This window comes from Trichomycterus rosablanca, chromosome 1 (assembly GCF_030014385.1).
Source record: "Trichomycterus rosablanca isolate fTriRos1 chromosome 1, fTriRos1.hap1, whole genome shotgun sequence".
Classification (NCBI taxonomy): Eukaryota; Metazoa; Chordata; class Actinopteri; order Siluriformes; family Trichomycteridae; genus Trichomycterus; species Trichomycterus rosablanca.
The window spans coordinates 52,244,534-52,259,499 of record NC_085988.1 but is presented as its reverse complement, the minus strand read 5'-3'; the positions used below and the strand labels follow the sequence as shown (position 1 = coordinate 52,259,499).

General features: G+C 41.5%; 1 protein-coding gene across 9 annotated transcripts in view; it reads left to right on the top strand.

Annotated features, from left to right (window-relative positions):
• The window catches only part of ppp6r2a (protein phosphatase 6, regulatory subunit 2a), a 119,097-nt gene that overhangs the window by 72,980 nt on the left and 31,151 nt on the right, over positions 1-14,966 (top strand). Inside the window, exon 25 of one of the 9 annotated variants that reach the window (XM_062994423.1) lies at positions 10,699-10,864. The exons of the other annotated variants lie outside the window; for them this stretch is intronic. Coding sequence (XP_062850493.1) covers positions 10,699-10,780 — 82 coding nt within the window. The 3' untranslated portion in view covers positions 10,781-10,864. Of the gene's footprint in view, positions 1-10,698; positions 10,865-14,966 lie in introns of those variants that run through there. 9 annotated transcript variants of the gene reach the window in all.

Genomic DNA, 14,966 nt, shown 5'->3' with positions numbered 1-14,966 from the left:
GGACGCTGCCTACGGGGCACTGTTGGCTGAATGTTTTTGGTTGGTGGACTATTCTCAGTCCAACAGGACAGTAAGATGTTAAAAAACTCCAGCACTGCTGCTATGTCTTATTCACTCATACCAGCACAACACACACTAACACACCACCACCATGTCAGTGTCACTGCAGTGCTGAGAATGACCCACCACCTGAATAATACCTGCTCTGTGGTGGTCCTGGGAGAGTCCTGACCATTGTAGAACAGCATGAAAGGGGGCTAACAATGCATGCAGAAAAACAGATGGACTACAGTCAGTAATTGTAGAACTACAAAGTGCTTCTATATGGTAAGTGGAGCTGATGAAATGGACAGTGAGTGTAGAAACAAGGTGTTTTTAATGTTCTGGCTGATCATTTTATGATCTGATATATATCTATATATATGTGTATATATATATATATATATATATATATATATATATATATACAGTGTATCACAAAAGTGAGTACACCCCTCACATTTCTGCAAATATTTCATTATATCTTTTCATGGGACAACACTATAGACATGAAACTTGGATATAACGTAGAGTAGTCAGTGTACAGCTTGTATAGCAGTGTAGATTTACTGTCTTCTGAAAATAACTCAACACACAGCCATTAATGTCTAAATAGCTGGCAACATAAGTGAGTACACCCCACAGTGAACATGTCCAAATTGTGCCCAAATGTGTCGTTGTCCCTCCCTGGTGTCATGTGTCAAGGTCCCAGGTGTAAATGGGGAGCAGGGCTGTTAAATTTGGTGTTTTGGGTACAATTCTCTCATACTGGCCACTGGATATTCAACATGGCACCTCATGGCAAAGAACTCTCTGAGGATGTGAGAAATAGAATTGTTGCTCTCCACAAAGATGGCCTGGGCTATAAGAAGATTGCTAACACCCTGAAACTGAGTCATGGTGGCCAAGGTCATACAGCGGTTTTCCAGGACAGGTTCCACTCGGAACAGGCTTCGCCAGGGTCGACCAAAGAAGTTGAGTCCACGTGTTCGGCGTCATATCCAGAGGTTGGCTTTAAATAATAGACACATGAGTGCTGCCAGCATTGTTGCAGAGGTTGAAGACGTGGGAGGTCAGCCTGTCAGTGCTCAGACCATACGCCGCACACTGCATCAACTCGGTCTGCATGGTCGTCATCCCAGAAGGAAGCTGACGCACAAGAAAGCCCGCAAACAGTTTGCTGAAGACAAGCAGTCCAAGAACATGGATTACTGGAATGCCCTGTGGTCTGACGAGACCAAGATAAACTTGTTTGGCTCAGATGGTGTCCAGCATGTGTGGCGGCGCCCTGGTGAGAAGTACCAAGACAACTGTATCTTGCCTACAGTCAAGCATGGTGGTGGTAGCATCATGGTCTTGGGCTGCATGAGTGTTGCTGGCACTGGGGAGCTGCAGTTCATTGAGGGAAACATGAATTCCAACATGTACTGTGACATTCTGAAACAGAGCATGATCCCCTCCCTTTGAAAACTGGGCCTCATGGCAGTTTTCCAACAGGATAACGACCCCAAACACAACCTCCAAGATGACAACTGCCTTGCTGAGGAAGCTGAAGGTAAAGGTGATGGACTAAACCCAATTGAGCACCTGTGGCGCATCCTCAAGTGGAAGGTGGAGGAGTTCAAGGTGTCTAACATCCACCAGCTCCGTGATGTCATCATGGAGGAGTGGAAGAGGATTCCAGTAGCAACCTGTGCAGCTCTGGTGAATTCCATGCCCAGGAGGGTTAAGGCAGTGCTGGATAATAATGGTGGTCACACAAAATATTGACACTTTGGGCACAATTTGGACATGTTCACTGTGGGGTGTACTCACTTATGTTGCCAGCCATTTAGACATTAATGGCTGTGTGTTGAGTTATTTTCAGAAGACAGTAAATCTACACTGCTATACAAGCTGTACACTGACTATTCTAAGTTATATCCAAGTTTTATTTCTATAGTGTTGTCCCATGAAAAGATATAATAAAATATTTGCAGAAATGTGAGGGGTGTACTCACTTTTGTGATACGCTGTATATATATATATATATATATATATATATATATATATATATATATATATATATATATATATATACAGTGTATCACAAAAGTGAGTACACCCCTCACATTTCTGCAAATATTTTATTATATCTTTTCATGGGACGACACTATAGACATGAAACTTGGATATAACTTAGAGTAGTCAGTGTACAACTTGTATAGCAGTGTAGATTTACTGTCTTCTGAAAATAACTCAACACACAGCCATTAATGTCTAAATAGCTGGCAACATAAGTGAGTACACCCCACAGTGAACATGTCCAAATTGTGCCCAAAGTGTCAATATTTTGTGTGACCACCATTATTATCACTGCCTTAACCCTCCTGGGCATGGAATTCACCAGAGCTGCACAGGTTGCTACTGGAATCCTCTTCCACTCCTCCATGATAACATCACGGAGCTGGTGGATGTTAGACACCTTGAACTCCTCCACCTTCCACTTGAGGATGCGCCACAGGTGCTCAATTGGGTTTAGTCCATCACCTTTACCTTCAGCTTCCTCAGCAAGGCAGTTGTCATCTTGGAGGTTGTGTTTGGGGTCGTTATCCTGTTGGAAAACTGCCATGAGGCCCAGTTTTCGAAGGGAGGGGATCATGCTCTGTTTCAGAATGTCACAGTACATGTTGGAATTCATGTTTCCCTCAATGAACTGCAGCTCCCCAGTGCCAGCAACACTCATGCAGCCCAAGACTATGATGCTACCACCACCATGCTTGACTGTAGGCAAGAGACAGTTGTCTTGGTACTTCTCACCAGGGCGCCGCCACACATGCTGGACACCATCTGAGCCAAACAAGTTTATCTTGGTCTCGTCAGACCACAGGGCATTCCAGTAATCCATGTTCTTGGACTGCTTGTCTTCAGCAAACTGTTTGCGGGCTTTCTTGTGTGTCAGCTTCCTTCTGGGATGACGACCATGCAGACCGAGTTGATGCAGTGTGCGGCGTATGGTCTGAGCACTGACAGGCTGACCTCCCACGTCTTCAACCTCTGCAGCAATGCTGGCAGCACTCATGTGTCTATTTTTTAAAGCCAACCTCTGGATATGACGCCGAACACGTGGACTCAACCTCTTTGGTCGACCCTGGCGAAGCCTGTTCCGAGTGGAACCTGTCCTGGAAAACAGCTGTATGACCTTGGCCACCATGCTGTAGCTCAGTTTCAGGGTGTTAGCAATTTTCTTATAGCCCAGGCCATCTTTGTGGAGAGCAACAATTCTATTTCTCACATCCTCAGAGAGTTCTTTGCCATGAGGTGCCATGTTGAATATCCAGTGGCCAGTATGAGAGAATTGTACCCAAAACACCAAATTTAACAGCGCTGCTCCCCATTTACACCTGGGACCTTGACACATGACACCAGGGAGGGACAACGACACATTTGGGCACAATTTGGACATGTTCACTGTGGGGTGTACTCACTTATGTTGCCAGCTATTTAGACATTAATGGCTGTATGTTGAGTTATTTTCAGAAGACAGTAAATCTACACTGCTATACAAGCTGTACACTGACTACTCTAAGTTATATCCAAGTTTCATGTCTATAGTGTTGTCCCATGAAAAGATGTAATGAAATATTTGCAGAAATGTGAGGGGTGTACTCACTTTTGTGATACACTGTATATATATATATATATATATATATATATATATATATATGTACAACTATGTGAAAAAGTTAGGACACCCCATGAACAAATGGAAATTTATTGTGAGGAAAAAGTTAGGACACCCCCACATTTATTGCTACTTAAAATGTCTAAAATTAGAATCCAGTGCACCACATCAGCTGCAATGATTAAACCATCGTTCGAGGACATTGGAGTTTTATTTAAACCTCAGACATTAGTTTGGTTTGCTCTTGATTGTTGAAGTGAGTGTTATTACCATGGTAAGATCTAAAGAGCTGAAGGTTGTAGATGCATATGAGTCTGGGAAGGGATTTAAAACGATCTCAAAACAATTAGAAATCAGCCATTCCACTGTCCGGAAAATAATTTACAAGTGAAGAACATTTAAAACAACTGCCAACATGATCAGGTCAGGCCATCCTAACAAGTTCAGCCCAAGAGCAGACCGCAAGATGCGTAAAGAAGTCTCCAATAATTCTACAATGTCATCACGGGACCTACAGCTAGCTCTTGCCACAGTTGCAGACCTGCCAACATGTACGCATTTTGCGTAACGGGCACGCATTTTGACCTCCTAGTACGCTTGTGCGATTCCATGTTCTAAAGTACGCATATGGTTTATCTCGCATTTCGCCAGTTTCAGTCAAGTTGTCACCAGGTTGTTACTGAAGTGGACTCTGAAGTGCCGCTGAGCCACAGAGATCTGCGTGTAAGCCGAGTGCTTTCGGCCAATCGGAGCGCTTCATTTTCACCCAACCACCCCGCCTCACCTAGCTTTGCGCTTTAGTCAGATGATGGGGTCTCATCATCTGACTAAAGCGCGAAGCTAGGTGAGGCGGGGTGGTACGCCACTGAGATACGCCACTGACCAAGTATGCATCTCTTCAGACCGGAGAACCGTAAGTAGGAGGGGCTTATCCCGCAAGTGGGAGGGTACCTGCAAGTAGGAGGGGCTTATACAAAAAGTGGGTGGATATCAGTGAAAGAACGTCTTTGTAAGCCAGGGTCCTAAAGGAGCAGTATTAAATGATTTTCCGGTCTTGACCCACTATTTAATATGCAACTTTGACATCAGAAACATAATAAAAATAGTATGTGTTACCTGTTATTGTTCAAATATCATTGTCAGGTACAAGTTACAGGTACAAGTTAAATAAAATGCATTTAAATTCTGATTTTGGATAAGAGGTATTACTAAACAATATTAATAATAGCATACACCAACCAGACATAACATTATAACCCCCTCCTTGTAAATCTAAAACCCAAATAATTAAGTTGGACTAGGTTTTTGATGATTATGCTTTCATGTAGTTCATTTCAGATGCAAGTTAATTGCAGTGTGTTAAATTATTATATAACTTTTGTATAAATAATAGATTATTATATCTCTACTTGATATTAAATAGTGAGTCTAGTGTGCTTTCATTAGAGAAAACAAGTGTACACTGTTACACTTCCACGTATTTGCAGGCAATTCCCATGGGTTCCTCACCACCCATATTAACTTTCAGATCTTTTTATAGAAAGGGAGTAGTAGCCTATATGTATGCAGACATTTTCCCCTTGTAGGACACATTTTATGTGGTCTCATTTAAAAATGTTTACCTTGTTTATGATCACACACAGATAGTTTTGAATCATACTGTATAACATTGAAATATTTTGTTACAAAATATCATAATTTAACAATAGACTTACTGGTAAAACTATGTTAATTCAAAGCTGAAAGAATGACTGACAAGGGATTAATTTACATTAATTTATTTTATTTTAATTTTTTTTTTGGGTGAGAGGCACTGCGTGAGGGGCAATGTGTAAACATTGTATTGACCCGGAGTCCCTGCTCATTATGACAGGCTTGCAAAAACAGCTCCATGTCCTCCCTGTGTTCAAAAACAAACAAAAAAGGTTCTTTAGCCTTTGGGTCATCACTGTGCAGGACCTCCCAGATAGCCTTCATGCGGTTCTCTTCAGTCATTGACAAAAATCTTGGCCCAGTAACATGCCCCCAAAAGAGTGCAAAATTTTGACCTATCTATTGCATAGCAATAGGTAGATCTCTCACGAATGCTGGTTCCTGCATCAGGGACAAATGAAAAAATAAACTTGAAGTTATAATTTTTCAGCATCACAATTACTTGTTCAATTTGTTTTCCTATGAGCATCATCAGAGTGAAACTGGCATGCATGCCATAGCAGATGTTGGAGGCGTGATGACAGAGCAAGTTATAAAACAGACATGCACAAATACACTTAAAATTAGTTTGTTTTTTGTTTTTTTCCAAAAATTGAAAAAAAGTGACATACAAGCACAGGGTAATAATTAATAATTATTCAATTACTTGAGTTTTCTACTGCTTTATACATGTATTACCATACCTTTGTTAAGCTGTTTTCACGCTAAGCGTTTTACAAACTCCCCTACTGAACCCATCAGTTTTGCTTTAGCATTTAAAATTGGCCTATAACATGTAACGAGTATACATGTAACTGTGTTTAACGTTACCTGCTTGTGTTCCTTCATCTGTGACATGATTTTAGTGATTCGACAAGCACTGGAAAAATGTACCTAAAATGACACTAGGAAAAACTAGTCTGCTAGGACTGCAAATGTTGGTACTACTGCTAGCATAATAACATTCATTGTAAGAACACCAAAAACGAAATTCTGATTCTACATTAAATAATATTTACACAACTAACTATAAAGCACATATTTATTCTGTCTGTAGCTATTACTCTGTGCAATTTCACCTTTAAAGTTACTTACGGTATACACACTTCTCAAACGCAGTGAAGGGTAAACACTCCCTGGCCTGTACGCCACTTGTGGAACGGTTTTGTAACGTCCGTTTGGAGTTGTACCACCCACTTGGAGCTACTCCACCCACTTTTTGTATAAGCCCCTCCCACTTGTGGGTATCCTCCCACTTGTGGTATAAACCGCTCCTACTTACGGCTGGCTCCGGTCTGCAGAGATACCCTTCTCCCACTGACTGCAGTATGAATGGGATTTCTCGCAACGCGAATCATGGCGTCCGTTCAAGGATAAAGTCCCGCCCTTCAACAAAAAGAGCCAATCAGCTTGTGCCGAGAGCAGAGGGGGGTCAGCGTGCTAGTGGTGAACCCACCCTTGCTGTGGAGTTGTGCGCAGGCGCAGTAGCCATAACAAGCCGAAAAATCGCGTTTTTTGTGCATTATTGAGAAAGACGCTACAAACTGTTCATGAGGTTTTTATCAGATTTTATCAATGATGTAAAATATGTTGTTCAAATGGTAATCAAATGGTAATCCCCTTTCGCCCGTTGAGCCGATAACATTGAAAAGGTAAAATGAAGACGTTGAGTTAGCCCAATATTAACCCGACGGTGTTGTTAACCACTCGTCAAGGTTACAAGGTTCATCTATTCAATGAGTTTGTTACACAGAGACTTTCAGTGACGCACTACTTAAAAAAGCCAAATCTGCCACCTTTAACAAGTTAACAAATGCAACTGTCTAAACATTATGCATGATAAATTTGAATGTTCTTTTGTTGTTTGTACATAGAAAACTGATTTTGATATTGATAACAGCTGTTTTTGCACATTTATTTTAATGTTTTTATTTATTTATTTACAAAGAATGTCTTCAGTTTACTTTCATTTCTGACAAAATTCTTAGGTGGAAGAGTTTCCATGGGCTATACCTCTTGTACAATAGTTTGTTTTCTGTGCAATGTTGGGTGTGTGGTAACTGTCCAAAAGTAATGGTTTACAAGTATATGCTTATGGAGTAACTAAGGAAAGCAAAGTATTGGGCTACATTTCAATGTTGCTTACACACAGCCCATGTGAAGCAACAAGCAGATAGCAAAAACAGTTTAAAGAAGTAACTGTGTTTTACAGTTAATCTGTATTGTTATTGTAATGACCGCAACACCGTTGTCAAGCTGTTCTGATAATAAAACTTGAGTGAAAGTATTATAATAATAATAATAATAATAATACATTTAATTTGTAATGCACTTTACATTTGTGTACAAATCTCAAAGTGCCACAAGATAAAAGTAATTAATTAATAAATAAATAAATAAAATAGCTGCAATCACTACATAAATAAAAAATTATTCATAGGTTCTGCTAAAAAGAAAGGTTTTGAGTCTCTTCTTAAAAGTCCCAATCGTCTGTGGTGCCCTCAAATGTTCAGGGAGGGCATTCCAAAGGCGAGGGGCAGCAGAACAGAAGGCCCGATCACCCATGGTACTGAGCTTGGTTCTTGGGGGGAGAAGGCGATTTGAGTTGGTAGAGCGGAAGGATCGGAATGAGGTTTGAGTGGTGAGCAGTTCTTTCAAATAGGTGGGAGCATATCCATAAATACACTGGTGAGTGAGGAGGGAGACCTTGTATTCAATCCTAACAGAGATGGGAAGCCAGTGAAGAGAACGTAGAATCGGTGTGATATGCTCATATTTTCGCACTCTCATCAGGATCCTAGCGGCGCTGTTCTGAACGCTCTGTAATCTATGAAGACTTTTGCTAGAAATCCCAACGAGAAGTGCATTGCAGTAATCCAGTCTGGAGGAGACAAAAGCGTGCATCAGTTTTTCAGCATCTGACCGTGAGAGTGGGACGAAGTTTAGCAATATTTCTCAGATGATAAAAAGAGATCTTGCAGAGGTGTTTAATATGGGTATCGAAAGTGAGATGTGAGTCAAATCTTACACCAAGATTGGTGACTGATGAGGAAATGGGAATATTGTGACCAAAGAAAGTAAAGTTGTTTATGGAAGATGACTGAATCTGATGCGGAGTGCCAACCAAGATTGCTTCAGTTTTGGCACTGTTCAACTGGAGAAAATTGTGTTTCATCCATGACTTTATCTCCTCCAACCAGGCAGTAAGCAATGTCAGAGAAGATGATGAAAATAATGATGATGAAGAGGAGGGTGTGTTGATTTTCAAATACAGTTGTATGTCATCAGCGTAGCAATGAAATGAAATTCCATGGTGAGTAATGACATGACCAAGCGGGAGCATATACAGATTGAAAAGGATGGGGCCAAGAACTGACCCCTGTGGGACTCCGCAGGTCACAGTATGTGTCTGGGACCTTGCATTACCGAGGGAAACATACTCTGTTCTGTCACTGAGGTAGGATTGAAACCAGGAAAAGGCAGTGTCCGTGAGGCCAATGGTGTGATGTAGCCGATTTAGGAGTATTCCATGGTCCACTGTGTCAAATGCAGCTGATAAATCAAGAAGGATGAGCAAGGAAGGTGAGCCAGCATCAGCTGCCATTAGTAGGTCATTAGTGACTCTGATCAATGCTGTTTCGGTGCTGTGAGCAGAACAAAAACCAGACTGGAACTTTTCGAAAAGGTTATTGTCTCTAAGGTGGACCTGAAGGTGGGCAGCAACCACTTTTTCCATTACTTTGGAAAGAAAGGGAAGGTTAGAGATGGGCCTATAGTTTGCAAAAACCTCAGGATCCAGAGTGGATTTTTTTACTTTAGAGCAAAAGGAACATGTCCAGCCTGGAGAGAGTAGTTTATTACGGTGGTGATCAGAGGACTTATGGCAGAAATATTTGCTTTGACTAATTGTGTAGGAAAGGGATCTGATGCACAGGTAGACGGTTTCATCCTCCTAATGATGTCTTCGACTTCTTGCTGTGAGGCTTCTGGAAAACAGTTAAGGGGCTGAGAGACCTCAAACTGTAAATGGTTAGTCTGCATGGACAGAGGGGAGGAGCCAGGAAGGACAGAACGAATTGACTCTGTTTTCGTTCTGAAAAAGGTCATACATTTATTACAGTGCTCTTCTGTCATTTCCACAAGTGAGGGAGCTTGTGGATTGAGGAGATGATTGATGGTGGAAAACAGCTGTTTGGAATTTCCTGGACTGTTTTTGATGATGTTTGAGAAGAACTGTGATTTTGCCTCTTTAAGGGATTTTGAATAGGCCTTTTGGTGTTTCCGATAGGCTACCTTGTGCACTGTAAGGCCAGAAGCTTTGAAACGCCGTTCAAGGTCACGCCCAGCTGTCTTCATATCCCGTAGCTCATCAGTGTACCAGGGTGCTGAGCGAGAGAAAGTCACAGTTCTGGTTTTAACTGGAGCATGGATATCCAAAAAGCTACTCAGAGCTGTATTATAAAAATCAACTGCACCCTCAACTGAGGAAAATTTTGTATGATGAATATGCTGCAGATCAACTGTCATGGTTTCTGGATTAATGTTCTTCAAATTTCTGAAGCTAATTTGACGTTTGGGCTTGATGCGGGTGGACGTTAAAGGCAACTCCATTGAGACAGCCTTATAATCGGAGACACCCACATCATATACAGATAGATTGCTGATGGGTGCAGAATCAGTGATGACCAAATCAAGAGTGTGCCCTTTGGTATGTGTGGGGACATCAACAAGTTGTCTAAGATTAAAACAGTCCAATAGCTGGAGAAATTCAGCTGCACGGCGGCAGGAGGGAGAATTTACATGGATATTCATGTCCCCAAGTATCATAATGTTAGCACAGGTTGTACAAAAAGTTGAGAGAAGATTGTCCATCTCAGAGATAAAGAATGAGTTAGGTTTGGGGGGCCGGTAGATGAGAAGTACTGTCACAGGAAAAGGGGCATTACATTTAAAAGCCAAGCATTCAAAAGAAGACAGCTCAGGCAGGGGCAGAAGGGACAGATCCAGATCACTGCGGTAGATGACACACAGACCACGACCGGTGTTGCGGGCTTTCTGAAGATAGCTATAGCCGGAGGGACAGGCCTCATTTAGAGCAGAAAAAACATCCGGCTGATGCCAGGTTTCTGTAATGCACATCAAATCCAAGCACTTGTCCAAGATGTGTTCGTGTATGAGGCAGGATTTGTAAGTGATTGTGCGTTAAACAGCTCAATTTTGATCTTAGATGAAGCAGTTTCTCTCTGTATCGGCCGAAGAGTATTGAAATCCACTCCACGTTTTATATCTTGCTCCGCATGTAGTGTTGCCATGGAAACATCACCGCTACTAGAGAACGGCAGCATTCTGATGACGTGTTTGCGGTGCGGCAGTGCGCACAGCTGACCAGAAAGATGGAATTGCGTTATCAGATTGGGAGTAAACAAACTTTCTCCGTGAACTCCTGTGAATGTAGCGGGGTCGGCGAAGAAGTCCAAGTTGTTTTATTACTAATAAACACGATGGAGTAGTGTAGTTGCTGAGTTTCATTAGTTTGTTGACGGAATAACTCAACATCGTGCGCAATTTACGCCCAGGTAAAAAGTTCCGGTTGTATAACGCTGACAGCAGATACGTAGAAATCCAAGAGTCGGTAGGAAATTAAAACATTAATGAAAACACTGATAAAAACAGGCAGACTTGGATAAACTTGGAGAAGCGGCGAAACATACCACCCCAGCATCCTCTCCTCTTTCTCGGTTTCAGTTTTAGATATCTTGATGAAAGTACAAAGCCGATGGCGGCTCGGGAGAGGAAAATCGGAGTGTAAGCAGTACCATAGCTGAATATTGTAGTCCAGTCATCACCGTTTCAGGATGTGAAGAAAAGAAACCAGATGAAAAACCGACCACAGATCACAGACACAAAAGTAAAAAAAAAAAAAATTATGAAGGGAGAGCAACGGCAGCCAAACGTACCAGCGTCCGCATCTTTTAAAATTGTCCAACGCACTCCATAGTCATTTAGTATCAACAGTCGCTAAGATTATCTGATGAAAAAGAAATAGAGCAACAGGAGCGATAGTGATAACAGGAGTGTATAAAAAGATGAAAAATAAAAGAAAATATTATATAAATATAATTAAATATGATAACGGTAGCGGCAGCCAAATGTGCCAGCGTCCACCATCACCATGACAACTCAAGATCATGCTTGCTTCCGCAATGTAAGTGGTGGGCGGGCAGTGGTGGAGTGCACATTGGTGGTGGACTGGGGTGGGGGGGGGACTGCACAAGTTTGATTTTCATGGGAGGTGTGCAAGGAGGAAACCCTTGCTGTCAAAAAAAAACATCAGGGCAAGACTAAAGTTTACCAGAGAACACCTAGACAAATACCAGGACTTCTGGAAAAATGTGCTTTGGACAGATTAATCCAAAGCTGAATTATTTGGGCACAGTAACTTGGCGCAAACCAAACACAGCATTTGAGAACAAGAACCTCATACCAACTGTGAAGCATGGAGGTGGAAATGTCATGGTTTGGGGCTGTTTTGCATCAGCAGGGTCTGGCAAGCTCTCCATTATAGAATCCACGATGAATTCTTTACTGTATTAGAGGGTGCTTGAGGAAAATGTAAGACCATCTGTCCAAAAACTGAAGCGAAAGTGGACTATGCAGTATGACAACGACCCAAAACATTCCAAAGCCCGTATCTTAATCCTATTGAGATGCTGTGGGGTGATTTGAAACGGGCTGTGCATGCAAGAAACCCCTCAAACATCACACAGCTGAAGAAATTCTGCATGGAGGAGTGGGAAAAACTTTCTCCTAGTCGATGTCAGAGACCGTTATAGGTTATAGGAAACGTTAAATTGAGTTTATTTCAGCCAAAGGGGGAAATACAAGCTATTAGGGCATTGGGTGTAAAAAGTAATAAAAGTAAATTTTTTTATTTTTTTTGTTTAGTTATATAAGCTCCATCTCTCAGTACTGTTCAAATGAAGCTCAAATGTATATACATACATACATACAGTCATGTGAAAAAGTTAAGTTATATATACAGTATATACAGTGTATATACACAGGGGATAAGATAGATAGATAGATAGATAGATAGATAGATAGATAGATAGATAGATAGATAGATAGATAGATAGATAGATAGATAGATAGATAGATAGATAGATAGATAGATAGATAGATAGATACTTTATTCATCCCGAGGGAAATCATTGACAAAAAGGAGCAAAAAACCACTGGAGTCTGCATTTGACAAAATGTTGTACAATCTTATGCTAAAGTTTGAACACCTCTGGTCAAATTCGATGCTTTGTTGATTTGTGTTGTACACAGGAATTAAAAATCTGTATGTTTTCACATACAATTATTGTTTATTACTTAAATTAAACATATCAGATATTATGTTTACTATTGCTCTGTTATTTTTAACCAATATACACTGCTTAAAAAATAAAGGAAACATTTAATCACCGCACTATAACACCAAGTCAATTCAGTTTCAGGGATATCAGTGTGTCCAATTAGGAAGCATAAGCAATTGTGAATCAATTTCACTTGCTTTTGTGCAAATTAAAGTAAAAACAGGTGCACTGGAGAGGCACACAGTTTTGCAGGTGGTGGCCACTGACATTTACCGTCATTTACGCAAAACTAGAGAAATCTAAAAAAAAAAAGAATAAGAAGAGTTCTTATTCTTTCTCAAATTTTTCTCTAGTTTTGCGTTTTGCTAGTGTCCTTATCACTTCTTATGAGGCGGTACCTGAAGCCCATTTAGGTTGCACATCCATACATGCCATAACAAGACATTGGTTGTGTCTCCCAGCATAGTTTAGAGAACATAGACAAGAAAACAGGACACGGGCCATTACATGAGAAGAGCTGAACAGAGCCTTGAAAGGTCATCAACCCAGCAGCATCACTGGTATCTGCTCCTTTGTGCAAGAACAAACAGAAGGATCACTGCTAAAGCTCTAAAGAATTACTTACAGCAGGCTACTGCGTGCATGTTTCTGACCAAACGGTAGAACAAGACTCCATGAGGGTGGCGTCAAGGCCTGATGTCCTCTTGTGGGACCTGTGCTCACAGCCCAGCACGGTGCAGCTTGATTGGCATTTGCCAGAGAATACCAGAACTGCCAGGTTCGCCATTGGCACCCCATTTACCTCACAGAATAGGGCAGGTTCACCCTGAGCACATCTGACAGACAGAATTTGGAGACGTTGTGGTGAACAGAACTTGGAATTTGACCAAGGGTTTCTTAACTTTTGCACAAAACAGTATGGGCTATATATGGTTATGTAGATGGTAATATTTTCCACACTTTAAGAAGTAGAGTAAGAGCAAACCAGTATCCAACAGCTTGTTGTTAATATACTTTGTGAGCTTGTGTGGTGTAATGGTGGAAGCCACATTGCTGGTAACAGCAGTGCTTGAGTTCCGGGGGTTTGAAACCTAGGTTGGGCTCACAAATACAGTGGGGCCAAAAACTATTTAGTCAGCCACTGATTGTGCAAGTTCTCCTACTTAGAAAGATGAGAGAGGTCTGTAATTTTTATCATAGGTACACTTCAACTATGAAAGACAAAATGAGAAAAAAAAATCCAGGAAATCACATTGTAGGATTTTTAAAGAATTTATTTGTAAATTATTGTGGAAAATAAGTATTTGGTCACCCACAAACAAGCAAGATTTCTGGCTCTCACAGACCTGTAACTTCTTCTTTAAGAAGCTCTTCTGTCCTACACTCGTTACCTGTATTAATGGCACCCGTTTGACCTTTTTATCTGTATAAAAGACACCTGTCCACAGCCTCAAACAGTCAGACTCCAAACTCAACCATGGCCAAGACCAAAGAGCTGTCGAAGGACACCAGGAAGAAAATTGTAGACCTGCACCAGGCTGGGAAGAGTGAATCTACAATAGGCAAGCAGGTTGATGTGAATAAATCAACTGTGGGAGCAATTGTAAGAAAATGGAAGACATACAAGACCATTGATAATCTCCCTCGATCTGGGGCCCCATGCAAGATCTCATCCCGTGGGGTCAAAATGATCATGAGAACGGTGAGCAAAAATCCCAGAACTACACGGAGGGACCTGATGAATGACCTGCAGAGAGCTGGGACCAAAGTAACAAAGGCTACCATCAGTAACACACTACGCCGAGAGGGACTCAAATCCTGCAGTGCCAGGCGTGTCCCCCTGCTTAAGCCAGTACATGTCCAGGCCCGTCTGAAGTTTGCCAGAGAGCATATGGATGATCCAGAAGAGGATTGGGAGAATATCATGTGGTCAGATGAAACCAAAATGGAACTTTTTGGTAAAAACTCAACTCGTCGTGTTTGGAGGAAGAAGAATGCTGAGTTGCATCCCAAGAACACCATACCTACTGTGAAGCATGGGGGTGGAAACATCATGCTTTGGGGCTGTTTTTCTGCAAAGGGGGCAGGACGACTGATCCGTGTTAAGGGAAGAATGAACGGGGCCATGTATCGTGAGATTTTAAGCCAAAACTTCCTTCCATCAGTGAGAGCATTGAAGATGGAACGTGGCTGGGTCTTCCAGCATGACA